This window comes from Pholis gunnellus (genome assembly GCF_910591455.1).
Source record: "Pholis gunnellus genome assembly, chromosome: 10".
NCBI classification, from domain to species: Eukaryota; Metazoa; Chordata; class Actinopteri; order Perciformes; family Pholidae; genus Pholis; species Pholis gunnellus.
The window spans coordinates 15,571,075-15,587,340 of NC_136537.1; the positions used below are offsets into that span (position 1 = coordinate 15,571,075).

At 42.0% G+C, this 16,266-nt stretch overlaps 2 protein-coding genes across 3 annotated transcripts in view; one reads left to right on the forward strand and one right to left on the reverse strand.

Moving 5' to 3' along the window:
- The window catches only part of ehd1a (EH-domain containing 1a), a 12,828-nt gene extending 5,130 nt beyond the window's left edge, over positions 1-7,698 (reverse strand). The window contains exons 1-2 of the mRNA XM_079167953.1: positions 6,960-7,698; positions 2,257-2,354 (exon numbers count right to left, since the gene is read on the reverse strand). Coding sequence (XP_079024079.1) covers positions 2,257-2,354; positions 6,960-7,348 — 487 coding nt within the window. The 5' untranslated portion in view covers positions 7,349-7,698. The remainder of the gene's footprint in view (positions 1-2,256; positions 2,355-6,959) is intronic.
- A 4,320-nt stretch (positions 7,699-12,018) lies between these two features.
- ubxn1 (UBX domain protein 1) lies at positions 12,019-15,958 on the forward strand. Of its 2 annotated transcripts, none has more exons than XM_079167250.1 (10): positions 12,019-12,055; positions 12,656-12,720; positions 12,855-12,908; positions 13,058-13,185; positions 13,612-13,696; positions 13,844-14,035; positions 14,546-14,597; positions 14,711-14,833; positions 15,011-15,194; positions 15,329-15,958. In XM_079167250.1, exons 2-10 carry the CDS (start codon positions 12,662-12,664, stop codon positions 15,367-15,369), a joined length of 918 nt encoding a protein of 305 aa, XP_079023376.1. In that variant the 5' UTR covers positions 12,019-12,055; positions 12,656-12,661; the 3' UTR covers positions 15,370-15,958. The 2 variants fall into 2 exon arrangements, with proteins under 2 accessions (XP_079023376.1, XP_079023377.1); XM_079167251.1 differs by lacking the exon at positions 12,019-12,055 and adding an exon at positions 12,066-12,373.
- Positions 15,959-16,266: the final 308 nt, after the last annotated feature.

The window sequence follows — 16,266 nt, forward strand, 5'->3', positions numbered from 1 at the left end:
CACCACCAGGGTTTTCTAATCATCAATTAGTCTTCTAAGGCGATTAGAACACTGGAGTGATAGTTGCTGGAAATGGGCCTCTATACACCTATGTAGATATTTCATTAAAAACCAGACGATTCCACCTAGAATAGTCATTAACCACATTAACAATGTATAGAGTGTATTTCTGATTAATTTAATGTTATCTTCATTGAAAGAAACAGTGCTTTTCTTTGAGAAATAAGGACATTTCTAAGTGACCCCAAACTTTTGAACGGTAGTGTACGTTATGGCCACAAGTTCTAAAAGTTTCAAATGAGCTTCTGAGAAATCTTTTTTTCTTCTTCTTCCAGCTGAACATGCTGAACGCCGTTAAACGTGTCCGTGTCGAGTCATCAGCAACGATTATGGGAAAGACGCCAACAAGTTCTGCAAAATCACAGTTTCGTAATAGTTTTTGGCACTTTGTGGATCAGAGGAACAAGCTCTGAGCTACACTTCCATGCTGACCTCCTCAAAAATGAATCCATAATAAAAGCATTATGCAATCACAAATTCATTGTGTTTGAATATAAAGCTGGCTGTACACACACACACACACACACACACACACACACACACACACACGTGTTTATATATGATACAGTGAGTACAGTATGTGTTGGTAGTACAGTATTGTATCTGTGTTTATGTAGAAACAGTTAAGAGGATAACGGTGTGTGTGTGTGTGTGTGTGTGTGTGTGAGAGAGGGAGTTAGTGGCCTGTGTGTCTTCCTGTTCCGTTCTCCAGAGTATAAGTAAGTATGTATAGAAACACAACTGAGGAATCTCGGATATCGTCTGCTCCTCTTTTTGGACAGAGTCCCCTCCTCGACCTCGTCTTTTCATTCATAAAGACACTTTTTTTCAGTTTCTTATCAGCACTAATTTCTGCTTGTATGTTTACAGTCGCATGTTTGGCCTCTACACTGCTTTGCCAACGATCCGTACTCTTCCCGTCTCTCATCTGCTTCTCATTATCAGTTCATCCGTCAACTACTTTCTCTATTAACTGATTCATTGTTTCGTCTAAGAAATGTCAGAAAACAGTAAAAAAAAGAAAAAGCCCATAAAAATGTTCCAAAGACCAAATGAATGTCATCACGTTGCTTGTTTTGTGCTTCGGTCCAAAAACTCAAAGATATTAAATTAATAGTTAATAGAAGCTATAACCAAAGAAAGTTTGGCACTTGAAAATACCATAGTTGATTAATCAATTATGTAAATAGTTGCAGATTATTTTTTTGTTTAATGTCTTAATATTGTTTCTCCTTTCCTGCAGTGTCTCGTGGGAAATACAACTCAATAATGAAAAGCAGATTTACTGACTGTGCGGTGGTGGGGGGGTGGGGGCAGTCTTGAGAAACTCTGTATTGTTTGCCACTTGACTCCACGTCCTTTCCCTGAATTACACAAAAACTCTTGTATGTGGGCTTCCTCTTAGAAGGGGCTCAAATCAGGTAGAAAAAGCAGAAGCTGCGTTCGGCTGTACTGTTATCGTCTGTCGGTTCTCACTTCTGTCGGATCATCAAAAGTTAAAGTAAAAACTGTGTACGTAGCAATTCTGAAGACACCCTGTAGGTCACAGAACTGTTGGAGCACGTGGACACGTGAATACAAGTATTAATGGATTTATGTCCACAGCGCACAGGGAAATGACTTTGATGTTAAGTGATAAATGATACAACACAGGACAAATAGAGAGGGCACACAGTTATATAAGAGGAAATGTTTTTAGTTATTGACGCTCATTCTATCTTTATATATAAACCTGGCTACAGGCCGATCTGAAAACAGAGAGAAGAACTCAAATGAGGGACGGTGAATGAGGATGGTGCTGCAGAAAACTACAGGTACAGAGACAGGAAGTGAACTTCAAAGGGCTCTGTGCCCTCTGCTTGCTACAGCCAGCCTGTTTTACATGAGGATTTGACCAGAGGGCATTTAGAGTTAAGTACAGGTCTGACAGGACTAAACGCTACAGTTGACTTTGTAGAGCGCAGGCCGAACAGAAATACCAGAGCAAGACTTAGGGAAAGGAAGAGTGTGTATGTTGGTAAAGAGCGTTTCCTCTTCATATCTGAACGTGTGACTTCCTGTGGGTTCATTTTGCATTCATGTCACGACAGTATTTCAGAGGTTTTGAGCAGAGAGGGTGTGTGGCTCCGTTAAACAATGATAGTACAAATGACTAAGGTGAGGGAGAGAGAGAGGGTAAAGTGTGAGTGTGCAGACCTCTGCTTATCCTCTGCTTCTCCCCAGACAGAATTCCGGGAGTATCGATGATACTGATGCTCTCCAGGACGGGGTTAGGCATCTGGGCACACATGAACCTGCCGAGAAGGGCACAGAGGGGAGAAGAAGAAAGTAAAAGAGAGAGAGAGAGAGAGAGAGAGAGAGAGAGAGAGAGAGAGAGAGAGAGAGAGAGAGAGAGAGAGAGAGAGAGAGAGAGAGAGAGAGAGAGAGAGAGAGAGAGAGAGAGAGAGAGAGAGAGAGAGAGAGAGAGAGAGAGAGAGAGAGAGAGAGAGAGAGAGAGAGAGAGAGAGAGAGAGAGAGAGAGAGGAGTATGAGGCATAGGGGTAGAGAGGGAGGGTGGGAGAGAGAAAACAGTTGGGTGAGAGTGTTTATACATAAGCTTGGCATTAAACAGACATTATTCTGGAGCTTTTCAGTAACAACCTTCTGGCTCTCTGGCACTAACGTTAGTGGGATACCCTAGGCTGGAAAGTCACGCAGCTAGAACACAGCAGCAGTGGATGAACGGGAAAGGTTTGGGTTCAGGGTGCTGCCACCAGTCCTTCAAAATGTCCACATGAAACAGTGGGGGCGTGGCTTGCTTGTAGGAGGTAACCACTGATGTAGGAATGTTAGGGAAACACTGGTACAATACATCATAGGTTATGAATACTCATTCACCACATTAGTCACTACACAATGGTCTCCTTCAAGCTGAGACACTGGGGTTTAATATTTAAAGGGGAGCGTTGCTCTCCAACAGAAATCGAGCCAAGGCACACACACACACTCACATAAACACAGACAGACACACACACAATGTAAAGTGTGAGAGGAAGAGTGGTTTTGCATAAACCCATGGAGTCCCACTCAGGACAAAGAAGGTGATTGTTAAGACACCAAACAGCTCCGAGGACTTCTTCTCGCTCTGCTGCCCTTTCACTCAATCTGAACCGATACTCACAACATGAGCTCAGAGGCACCGGGTCATAAGACCGGGAGAACCATGCTTTTACATTCCAGCTGCAACCACACACACACACACACACACACACCACAAACCCTAACAGAGATCCCATACCACACGTAGGGAGGAAAAAGGAAAATCCAAGGACAATGAACAAAGTCAGAGAAATATGAGAGACGGGCTCCTCGCATAGAGATCCTATGCGAGCGATTACATTACAATAGCAGAGAGTGCCAAAGATAACAAACATGCAGGCTTTTCCATTGCCTCCCATAGCTGATGGCGTATGATATCCAGTTGGAATTTTGGCTTAGGTTTTCCATTTAACTATCCATCCCGACATTTTCCAGACAGAGCTAGTAGGAAAAAAATGTGCAATGAACTCTTAGCTGGAATTCTCAGAATCAGAGGACCCTACCAGGCACGGGGGGGCCCAGAGAGCCTTGAACTAGCTGTGATGCTTCGCTGTTCAATTATGTCTCGTGAAAGTGAGAAACCCATCTTCTCTGTGAGGCATGAAGGCCTGGGGCTCACACTCCGCATCAGGCCCCTCATGTGATCAGGGGTCTGGCTCCCAAGCTCATGAAAGAGGGTCTTCCTCTCTTGCCCCACCTCCTGACCAATGACCTTCACTCACATCGCAACCTCCACTTCCCGTAGAGAAGAGGAAACAGGGAGGCTGCCGCTAGCACTTGTGGATGTGGGAGTTTACAATTGTTTAACTTTTCCATTTTTGCTTCCTCTAAAATCTTGTGTGTCTTGTGCATGTGTAAATAAATTATTTATAGGGCATATATATATATATCCTCGTGTGTATTTGTTATGTGCTCCATAAGGCTGTGCGTGTGTCAAACCCTCCTATCTGATTAAAAGTGCAGAGTCAGTGTCCTGGAATAAAAGGCCATGAGCAGGACAGGACGGAGCGGGACAGTGTCGGCCAGGGTGGGCCAGTGCGGAACCTAAACTTTGCTGACTCGGTTTTACTGACTAATGGCTTACAGAGAGAACAAACACACCAAGGCCCTCTTGATTTCAGCGGCATGTTTGCTAAAAAGGAACCTAAAGCTTTAAAATATGCAGGTTTATCTGGAGTTCAGTCTACAGGAACTTTTAGGATTCAGTGAATCAGTGCACATGCAATGGGGAGCGCTGTGAAACCAGGCTGCAGCAGGTAGAGCACACCAGCCACTAGCTTTTTGGTTTTCCAAATCCAAGAACAAACTGTAGGGTGGATCACATGACTGATTTTGTTTACTCTCTTCATAAATAACTGATTATATTGAGGCGTAAGTCCTGTCTAAGGCAGGTAGTTAAAGGCTCATCTGCAGGTTAGATGACTATGGTTAAAGAGCTACACTGGGAACTGAGCAAGGCTCCTCTGACACGGCGTTTTCTCCTCCACCTCGAATCAGATCCATTAACACAATCTGATCCTTGATATCTATATCTATCTACTTCTATGAATAACACACATTCAGTCAGCCAACTCGCTGAAGGCCAATCCAAATACCTTTGGCCTCCTCAGAAGGAAAGTGGAAAACTGGCAGAGTCTGAGCCCAAAGCAGCCGAGCACTAAATGTTTCACTGGATCTGGTTCTTGACAGACCTTTTTTTTTTCGTAGGTCTGCTCTGGGCTGGGTGCCATCACAACTGATTAATTATGCATGAGGCCTACACTGACACAGAGCTGTTCCAACAGGTCACACACCTGCTGTTGTCATACAAACATTATGCTATGTGTGATCGGGGTCGTCACAGTGATCATGTGAGCGCTCCCCAAGCCACTCAAGCCTGAACACTGAAGAGGGCCTCGAGTCCCATGATACCACAAAAATCCGTCCAACAGTTTGCTGCAATAGTCGATAGTCTTTGTTTATACACAATCTTATCTGGTTTCCCCTCAAGTCTGTAATAGACTCCAAAGGGGTGAGTCGTGGCCCGGGAGGTCCCACACTTTTGAAATGTTATCTGAAATGCAAGACTTTGACTGATGCCGTTTAGCAGCAATTTGCACGATAAAGCAAACACTCCACACAATTGACGGAAGGAATCTGCAACCTCTGCCATCAATGTATTAATGTGTCTGAATGAGTGAATGTTGACATGTAGTGTACATGTGTGTCAGAAGACTAGAGAGGCGCTAAATAAATGCGAGTTAATTCACCATTTACCAGCTCAACGGATAATAGGACATGGGCCTAACTGGGGGAAGTGTCAACTTGAGAGTTTGTTTGTCATTTGTGTATTTTTTTTGTCCATCTGTTTGGCTTTATTCCTGTGCAGGGTGACACCACCACACAGAGAAGAGAGGGGATATACCCACATCCTCTACAGGAAGTGACATCACCAGCAACTGGATGTCAGCCATCTGATGTCATCACACAAACAGATTGGATTAAGATGTTTTCACCACACATCGTAACACTGGCTCTGACTCACAGCACACGGCTTGTGTAGCCTCACCTTGCACTCTGGGTTCTCTCTGTACTATTTGTGTGTTCACTTTCTCTTCTGCTTTTATTTTGCCAAATTTTACATTACAGTCATTTAGCAGACGCTTTTATCCAAAGCGACTTTCAATTCAGATTCTATCACAATTCTACACCATAGGAACAGCTACAGGAGCAATTGAGTGTCTTGCTCAAGGACACATCAACAAGCAACTAGTGGAGCCTGAGCCGGGGATCGAACCGCCAATCCTCTGATTGAAGGACCCTGCTATCCACTTTGCCACAGTTGCCCCATTTCATCTCTTACTCATTAGTTGAAAGTACAACCTGTTCAATACTTCATGCGAGTCATCAGAGTTTTGACATCAGGCCTAAGTGATTCATGAAACTTTGGGAAGTGCTCTGGAGGTTTCCTCACAACCTCCGGATCATCAGGCATGTGGATCAAACTCCAAAGAGCCGAATGACTCAATGAAACAGAAGATAGTGATACTATCTCATAGGGGCCTACACGCTGGCAGTGAATAAGTGAGTTGGCTTGTCGGCTTCTACTGATGAGGTAACACTTATATGACCAAAGGGTACAAAACTTTTAGCACCTACATCTGAGGGCAGGACAGGGTCATCTCATTGCCTGGCAACACTTACAACTGTTTCTATGTTCAAGGGGCCACGCTTTGGGACACAAAGATCCGTCACCGGCGTCTCTGTCTCGGGTGCTTTTTTCAGTAAGAAGCTGCCTGAAGAAGGGCTAAGGTGTAATGTCAAACTGGCAGGGTTTGATCCAAAAGTGAAAGGACTTCAGGTTTTGGAAAGCACCTTCTTGTCTATTTGCTTTGCCATACACAGAGTGGCACTTCCACGTAGCTGTTGACACTAAAACACCCACATTTTTCTCAGGATGATGAAAGAGGAGAAACTCTCTCACACACACACACACACACACACACACACACACACACACACACACACACGCACGCACGCACGCACGCACGGCTCCAGAGTCTGCTGGGAAAATTGTGCAACAGAATACTGTGCGTTTACCTGTGCGGTGGTAACATGTAAGGACATGTAAGGAGGGCATTTAAATCATGGGTGACGTGCTGTTTTGACAAGGTTCTTAACATACAGCTGACTTTGAAATGACACATCCATTACAGTCAAGCATTAATACATAACTCCAGGGCTCTAACTTGCTCGCTTTCTATAACCCTGGTTGTATTAATACATTCTCCACATTGCTCAGTGTAAGCTCTTTAATGTGGCTCTGGCTCTAACGTTATTACCTGTTCAGAAACGCGTTGCCAAAGGCGTTGAGTTTGCGGAAGGGCTTCTTGGGGTCGACCACCAGAGCGTTTCCCGGTATCACCCCGTCCTGATCGCCGTGCATCACCGCGATGAAAGAGTCCGTCGTGGGCTCGGGGCCAATCCGCATACCGGGGAAGTCCTGCTCCATGAGGTGCCGGATGAACGTGGTCTTCCCGGTGGAGTACTGACCCACCAGGAGCACCATGGGTTTGTTGTCGAAGTCGGCATCTTCGAGCGCAGGAGAGTGGAAGTCGTGGAATCGATACGTGTCCTCCAGAGGGAACAGTTTGGTCCGGTAGAGCCGCCGTAGACCCTCCGACACGTTCTGAAACAGCTCGGGGTCCTTCTTCAAGTTCTTTCTGAACATGATTAATTATTTCTGCCCTTTAGTTGACACAACTGTGTCAGTCTCCCGTTGAATAAGTATCTGGTTACGCGGTGTGGAACTCTCACACCGTGAAAAAGAGTAGCTGCCTGCTGGAATGAAGCGAAAGGCTGGGCGAGGTCTGTGGAAGTTTTTTGTCCCCACCCTCCTCTGTGCTAGCTAGCCACACACTGCGACTTAAGTCATTCAGGGAGGACCCGTATTCAGCTGACCGCTGGTTAAAGTAAGACAGGCAACTACACTCTACTATAAACATGTAGCTATAGGAAGCCAGATATCGTCTAGTACTACAGAACTGTGACTGCTAACTCGCTTAGCAACCGGCAACGGCTGTCAGTTAGTGAACCCTTCTGAAGAAGGCTGGTACGCAGATACCGGAAATACACGTATTTCACAATAAGAGCGTCAACGATGCCAGCTAATCCAGTTTCCAATCGCGTGGGTTTATGCTCACAACCTTCCACAATTAATCAGTTTTTATTTGCAATTTTCCTCACATCAAAAGGGTCACAATGATACAGTTGTTTCACTTTTGAAGTGTTTGCCTTCAGTTGCAGAAAGGTTTATAGTATGAATTGTTTTTTTTCTTTTGTTGTTTGGGTATCAACAGACTATAGTAGGGAATTATGTATACATTTTTTGTTTTGTCCCAAACATGCTTTCACAAACACTTTGTTCCACTCTGAAATTGAAAAGATAATTGTATTCCTCTCTTTTATGTTCTCTCTTTGTTCTTATTATTATTATTACAATGATAAACATATCTATTCATATAGCACAATTCATGCATAGAATGCTTAACATTAGATATGATGCCATTGTTTCAGTATGACAGTGTTTCATATGTTAAGTGTGTATCTGATACACTATGTCTTGGCCTTGGCCTTGGACACTCAGATGAAAGTATTCACTGAAACTTCTAGTGGCTTTTTTTTAACCTTGAACAAGAAATGTTTCATAGTTTGGGCTATCCTTTCAAATGGTTACATCGAATCGCACTCAGATGTAGTCACAATGATATCTACATTTATTTTTCTCAGACTGGGTAATGTGTATTTTCTAATATTTTCAGTTTTCCTTTTTTAATTTGGTGTCCCAAAAACATTTTTAGTCAGACTTTGATCTGTTCCTTTGTGTTGCAGGCATCAGTGGAATAAAGCTATACTATTATAACAGCAGTAATTCATTCAAATCACAACCAAACGTTCCTCTCGTCATTTCACTGTTAACACTGAAACTGAAAAGATTATTTGATTCCCGTCTTATGCTATTATGTCAATAAGACAGACTTTTATGTTTAAATGGTTAGGTTTACATGTGATATATTATGTTTTGACAAAAAGAGATATAGTACCATATGTTTTTATTTTCTCTTGCATCTGTATGTACTGTTAGAAAATTACATTCTAACATGAGCTTATGAGAAGTGTAAGCTTCTTGCATTACACTTCGTAAAAACATTTTTTTGAACAATGAAACTGAAAAGATTATTATGTATACTTTGGGGTGCCGTCATGTCAGTATGAAAGCATTTTGTGTTTCATTTGGTAAAGTCACACACACACACACACACAATATTTAAAGATAAAGTGAGGTGTCAATGTCATCTATATGTTTTCTCTGTAGAAACAGAACAATAAAGAAACAGAAAGACAGTTATACAGGATTTAAGGGATCAATTTATTTTTATTGCAAAGAGCAACCTGCACAGAAATAGGCATAAAAATGACACATATTGTAAAAAAGGCAAAAACAAAGCATTACAGTACACAAACTATTGATTCTTTAAATTCAGCTGTGTGAACTGTACATTACAAAGATTCCCGGTGACGAGAGGTGTCCCACCACAGATAACAGCAGCTCCACTGGAAGCCAGAGTTGTTCCATATGGAGATGCTGTTACAGCTGGTGAGACCCACAGAAACCGCACAGCTGGCAGCGCGTGCAGACCATGAGAATGTGGTGGTGGAAATAGATGGAGGTGACACCAAGTGTTTGAAGATACTATGAGGTGTGATTGTAAAAAAAACTTTCCTTGCTCATCTGGCCTTGGATGTGTGTGTGTGTGTGTGTGTGTGTGTGTGTGTGTGTGTGTGTGTGTGTGTGTGTGTGTGTGTGTGTGTGTGTGTGTGTGTGTGTGTGCGTGTGTGTGTTATATGAGTGTGAATTGATCAGGTCCAGAATCAAAGAATTATTGTACCCATAAAATGGGTTTCAAAGATAAGATTTTCACAATCCTACACATTTGAACGACATGCCACCGGTGTGATAAAAGTTTCACATGAAATAATGCTGCCCTCTTCTGGTTGGGCCTCATAAAATCAAATCATTTTACTGCATTTTTATCTGAGCCCTAATGTAATAATACCACCCACACCTAATAAAAGGTTAGTAAAATATCACCCAGCGTAGTCTTACATCTCCTGATCTTGGATTTTACTGCTTCTAAGAAACATGTTACCCTTATGACACCAATAAAATTAGGGTGATTCACTCAAATGAAAGTGTGATTTGAGTCAGGAGGGAGACTTTAGACCATTCAAATTAATCTTTTACACAGACATTGATATGACTTTGAACTCCTTTTATACACCACATCTCCTATCGTTTACCAGTATCTCTTAACTTATCATGACTGAGCATTGACCCTCAACCCTCTCCTTCAGTGAAAAACAAGGCCATAAAGCAATTTTAAGAGGAGACAACGGAGACCTTCATCCCTGTTGTCTCCTTTGACTTTGCCCGCACAGCCATGTATATATATTTTACTAGATCATTTCACTGTGAAAGTTTTATTTGTGCATTCAGAAAATCTGTGTTGTGAATCTCAGCACTCAAATTAACAATGATGAAATATCAACGAAGAGTCTGATCGGGTCAGAATCGAACATTTTAAACAAGGCTTTTGTGATGCATGGTTGTCTCAACACTAAAGACAAGAGTCAGGTTAACTCTTCTACAGAGACACCTTTCCATCCTGAACAGATTCAAAGGTTTCCATTATAAACAGTTATTATGGTTAAAAGACAGATAGAACGATTTTGGATCTGTCTTTATAGCCATTTCATTCAATGAGACAGAAAGACTGTTCAATTGATGATCTGTGATTGACATTTTACTGATCAAGGGAAATGAATGCACTTCCAGTGACAGGTTGTTCGAGTTGCTTGCAGAGGTGATGTACAGTCGATATCTAATCAATACAAAACTACATGATAGTTTGGTGTAAATGCAAACTAGAACTGTCTTATATGTGTCCCATAATGTGCTCGATCCAGTGACTGATACATTATGGAAAAAAATCTCTTAGATTACAAATTTTCAGTTATATAGCCACATTTAAATATACATAAGAAGTTCATACTCACCAAGTCATAACTGCAAATGAGGCTTATTTCAGTCATTAATTCTGAGAGAAAAGACAGTGTGAGAAAAAGCAAACAAATAGGTGGAGAGAAAAACAGACATAGAAGCAAGCAGGCTGAGGCAGAAGTCTGTCTCTAAGTAATGGCAGACTCGTCAACGACGGCTGCTTAAGACTGCGTGGGGGAGAGAAAAAATTAATCATTACACTCACTGTAAATATGTGACAGACCCAACCTTCTCATAAAAGTCAGCAAATTGCTTTCTGTTTGAACACCCAAGAGGATGGGATCGAAAGCATACAAGATGGAGAGCAGCCAATAAGAGACACCATCAGGCCCTTAAGCACCTCAAATGGGCCCCCTCACCCTAAAACCTCTTCATTCACTGTGTTTGCTTCCTGCCTCTGCTCACACATTATCCAAAAACCACACAGAGATCAAGTCTACCTCATGTGTAGCAGACGTAATAATAATGAGTTGATTAAATAAATGAATGAAGAGAGAATTAATCACAACTTGTTTGACATTGTTGACATAATTTAGACTAAAGTTCCCTCAGTTGAGCCAGCAGGTTCATTTTAACATTCTGGTTGTCAATACCTGTATGTGCATGACGATTCAAAGACAGTTTTTTTGTTGGATTTGTCATAATTGTTGAATAACGCATGTAGAGATAGATAGAAGTTCACTGGACTTTGAAGAAGATGCTACACATAAAAACAAGAATTCATGTGTCACTTGCTATGTACACTAACTTATCTTTGAGCCTTCACAAACCAACTTTTATATTGATGAATGTGTAACATAATTAATACATAGGGTAGAAACCTACTCTTTTGACCCATTCTCATCACCTACCCATGGATCACCCAGGCAAGAAAGTATGCTGAACACATCTGTAAGCAGCTTGTGAGAAAGAAACTGAAAGGGTGACCCAGTTTGTTCTAATAATGTGCTGAGGTGGCTGCAGTGGTTCATCAGATCTAGAAACATGAGCACACAATGCAAGACAATGTAGCAGCTGGGGGAAGTGTTTGTTTTGCATACAATTGTGAAGGAAATGTAATTGTATAAGATTATTTCCATTTAGTTTTTTTAGCTTCTGCTCTATATTTAAGTTAGAATTATACTTTATATTGTTGTACATTTGTATAGGTTCGGATAGATTAGATAGATTATGCTTAAACATTATAAGCACATTATAAGAATATTACGGAAATAGCTCCAGAGAGCATAACATTTTATTTTCGCTTTTCTCGTGCGGTTCTGTTTGATCTATGTGAGTTGCCGTACTGTTGAAGCGGTGTTGACCGATGTGTGAGGCGTGAGTAGCTAACTAACGTTGTCTTCATGAATATATTAGCTGTTATTACCTCTGTAGATAATACAATTACGCGTATATGTGCCGTTACGTGTTACTTACGAACAAACATTAATAGATAAAGTGACGGAGATCTTATGAGAATGCCTGGTCGTTTTTTATCGTGCTAGCCAGCGAGGCTTCTTAGCTAGCTTTCGCAATTTGAACGTTAGCCACATTAATGCTAATCTTAGCACTCAGCATAACGCCACATTAACGGTCGAATCATCAACTTTAACTTGGACGTATTGTTACACTACTGCTATTTGCTGCTAATAAAGAGTAAGTTACATTAAAAAACACCAGCACGTTTCAGTAGACTTGACTTACTAGCTAAATACAACAGCTCATGACTTTTCGTTAGCTCGGTCCTGTGTGAAGAAGCTACACGAACGTTACCATTGTGTTGAGAATACAACACTATGAACTAAATATAGACTTTCCTCGACTAGCATAACGTCACAGTGCTTGTTTTACGTCACCCTGCTCGCTAGTTGTAGCTGTTTGTTATCATAACGTATTCTTATCTTATCTAATATAACTTTTGTGTACAATCTGTTTCAGGTCAAGATGGCAGAGCTAACGACACTAGAGAGCCTAATGGAGATGGGCTTTGATCGAAACAGAGCGTGAGTGACACCAAATCCCCCAAATAAATCATAGTTCATGTAGTTCCTAGACTTGAGACAACTTTCAAAGAAGTGAAAGTAAAAGTGTGTAACAGTAGAGTGAACCCATCTCTCCTTTTATCTCTTGTTTTCAGGGAAAAGGCGGTGGCCAACACGGGGAACCAGGGAATAGAACAAGCCATGGACTGGTAAGCCTCACACACACACACACACTCAGAAATGAACATATTAGTGTTGAGATAACTGGATGGACATGGTCCTCTCTCCTAAAAACCTACCTGTGCTACTGATTCCTGTGAGCGGGCCTCATCTTTCCTGTGTGATGTTTTCTCCTCAGGTTGATGGAACATGAGAACGACCCAGACATCGATGAGCCCTTTGTGCCGCCCGTGGGGAATGTCCTGGGAGGAGAAGCCGACAGCCAGTCCACCACAGAACAGCCGTCACTAGCAGACACCGCTGAAGGTCAGGGCAATGGAAGCTAGAAGCCGCCATGGAAGCCCTCTAGGGACATCCAATATGACAATAGTTTTATTCACACAATTAGACAAAGACAGACTTTCTTGTTTGGTTATTGTATCCGTAAACAGATTCAGTCATTATCTATAAACAAGGTGTAAACTCCAAATTATCTTTAGTAAATGAAGTGGGTGTCACTGTTAATTTCCAGGTTTTACTTTCTCTTCGTAATGTCATCACCTCCACTCAGGAGATTGAATTGGTCCGTTCACTTTGTTTGTGTCTCTTGAGTGTCTTGTGGTGGATTTTTTTCTTTGTCCTCACTGAGGGTTTAAGGATTGCATTTGTGCTATGTATCGTGGTTCACAGGAAGATTTTTTCAATACTACCCAATACATATGTCTTTCTCGTGTGCATTTGTTTTGGCTTCAGGGACAGCAGGAGACGGCAGCTACGATAATGATGACAGTGCAAGGATTCCGATGTCAGAGGACGAGAAACTTGAGCAAGTTAGACGGTCAGAGTGCACACTATTGATAAAATCCCTCCAGCTCTGTGTGTCCACCTCACAGCTTCTTCTCCTTGCATAACAAGGCTACTCTACTCCACTTATACATATCACTTGAAAAAAGGAAAGGCAAATATCCGTGTCTGTTTTTTTCAGGCTAGAGGAGCTGATGCGGGTGAAGCAGGCGGAGAGGCGAGAGCGAGAGCGGGCAGAAGAGTTGGAGCGGGAGAAGCAGCGGAGGAAACACGGCCAAGAGCTGCAGCACATCCGCCAAAAGCTGCAGGATGACGATATGAAGAAGCTCTCTGATCAGCGCATGAAGGAGAAGATGGAGGACAAAATGGCGAGGTACGGTATTCATTTTAACACAGTATAGTTATTATATAGTTGGGTAGTAATAACAGTACATTTCTGACCAGGGATGAAATAATACAGTACCTAAATATCCAAAGATGTTTCCACTCCGCATACTTTCAAAACATTTACTTGACTTCCCTCTGAAGACAAGACAGGGAAAGTTAATTACTAAATGTATTATCTTTACCTCGTTCTATATGAATTAACAAAAAAAAATAGATGACAACGGAAACTAACAACGGCTGAATTTCACCTCATAAAAAAATGAAATGCAGCTACTTGGTTTGAACAGTGGGTGGAAATAATAGAATCTGGGAAAGTTGAGGAGGGCACAGAAGAAGATAAGAAACTCATAAACTAAGACGAGGAATGAGTGACAAATTCACATGTAAATGAACAGACATCTTAGCTTTTAAGTCGGCAAACTCTACAACTGTCAAAGTAAGAAATCCATTTGTACTACCTTCTTCATTCCTGTCATTGTGTCTTTCTTCCTGTCAGGCAAAGGGTTAAAGACAAGATTGCACGAGACAGAGAGGAGAGAGCACAAAAGGTAACCCAATCAATGCTCATCTAGTTATTTGTCCTGTTCACTTCATATCTCTATGACCTCTTCTATTGGAACCAATAACGACTTTGCTGATTTTTATTTTTTTACCCGTTTAGTTTGGAGGCTGTGGGGCCCCGAGCACCGCAGCATCGTCTCAGCCCGCCCAGCCCAGTCCCTCGTCACCCACCAGTCACGGCCCCCCACCCACTAAGAAGGAGTATGACGAGTCCCGGATACAGGTACAGGCTTCAGTCACAGTAGTGTGAGGAATGCACCGACACGCTCCTCTTTACACCACTGAAGAGCAGTGCAAGATAAGCAAGAACTATAACTAGTTTTGATTTAATTTCTTATTTTAATGTAAAAATAACTCCCGTATCCACTTTCTAACTGTTCTCTCCTTCTCTTCGGTAAAGGTACGTCTGCTGGACGGCTCGACCATCACGGCAGTCTTCAAGGCCCAGGAGCCGCTGGCGGCGGTGCGCGTCTATGTGCAGGTGAACGGCAACACACCTGAGGGTCAAGACTTCACGCTGCTGTCACCCTACCCCCGCCACGTCTACACCGAACTGGACATGGAGAAGCCCCTCAAAGAACTGGGTGTGCAGGAACTACATTTGAATACAGAGCACTTTAATATACATTAAACTTAACTGTGTGTGTTTGTGGTTTAGCTTCTGTGTGGACCTAAAACTGACACCTATTTCGTGACTTTCCTTTCTGTATTTTTTTAGGTTTGGTGCCTTCAGCTGTGCTGGTTGTTGCCAAAAAGTGAGATGAGGAGGATCTGCTCCGTGAGCCTACCTCACCACCGTCACTGCATCAACACAAGAGACACCAGGAACAGATTGAACCGGGAACAGAGCACCACCTCTTTAGTATCACTCAACAAGTCAGCTAACTGAACTATGGCAGAGAGATGTAGCGCGAGGCTGCGTTAAGATTGTTTCTATCTACTCTTATGAAGTTTACAGCGATAAACAGTTTGGCTAACTCACTGAATGAATGAAGCCCTTCACCACTCTGGGCTTGATATAGATTTTTTTTTTGTGTGTGCAGTGAGTTTTACTTGAAGTGAAGATAGCTGGCTTCTGATTGGATACTGCTTCATGGTCTCAAACAACACATTTATAGAAATGATTCCAAACAGGATTGTTTAATTTTAACCTGATCTTTACAAAGCAAAGTACCACACTAGACCTACTTGATGAAAGGGCCTTCGATTTAATCTGCACGATCTTCCTGATTTTGTGACATTCTACTTTGCCAGTTTTTTTTTTATAAGTTAAAATATATTGATGACAGTTATGTCTACGTAATCACCAAGAATCTACTTCAAATAAAGCTGACTCGGAAAATTATGATGGTGGACTGAATTTCTTCTTAAAATAAGTCTGTTTGTCAATGAATATCATAAAAAGACCAAAACCAACAATGAATTGATTCTGTACTCTGATATTATGTATGTTGTTCAATCAGACACACGGTTGCATTTTCCTTCATTAACATGAAGCTGTAAATACACAATCTGTGGCTTATAATAGTTCCCCAAATTAACTATTGACTCCTGTTTGAGTAAAAAACTACAAATCCCAGCTGATTTAGGAAATTATTTCAGTTTAAGGGTCCTGGATCGACATACTGGGACACATGAACAGAGCTGTCATTCGTA

What these genes read in the sequence shown, in the direction of transcription:
- ubxn1 (XM_079167250.1), top strand. Translation starts at nt 12,662, where the DNA reads ATGGCAGAGCTAACGACACTAGAGAGCCTAATGGAGATGGGCTTTGAT. An exon ending in AAACTTGAGCAAGTTAGACG is followed by an intron (nt 13,697 to 13,843) that starts GTCAGAGTGCAC and finishes TGTTTTTTTCAG; the next exon opens with GCTAGAGGAGCTGATGCGGG. An exon ending in GAAGCCCCTCAAAGAACTGG is followed by an intron (nt 15,195 to 15,328) that starts GTGTGCAGGAAC and finishes GTATTTTTTTAG; the next exon opens with GTTTGGTGCCTTCAGCTGTG.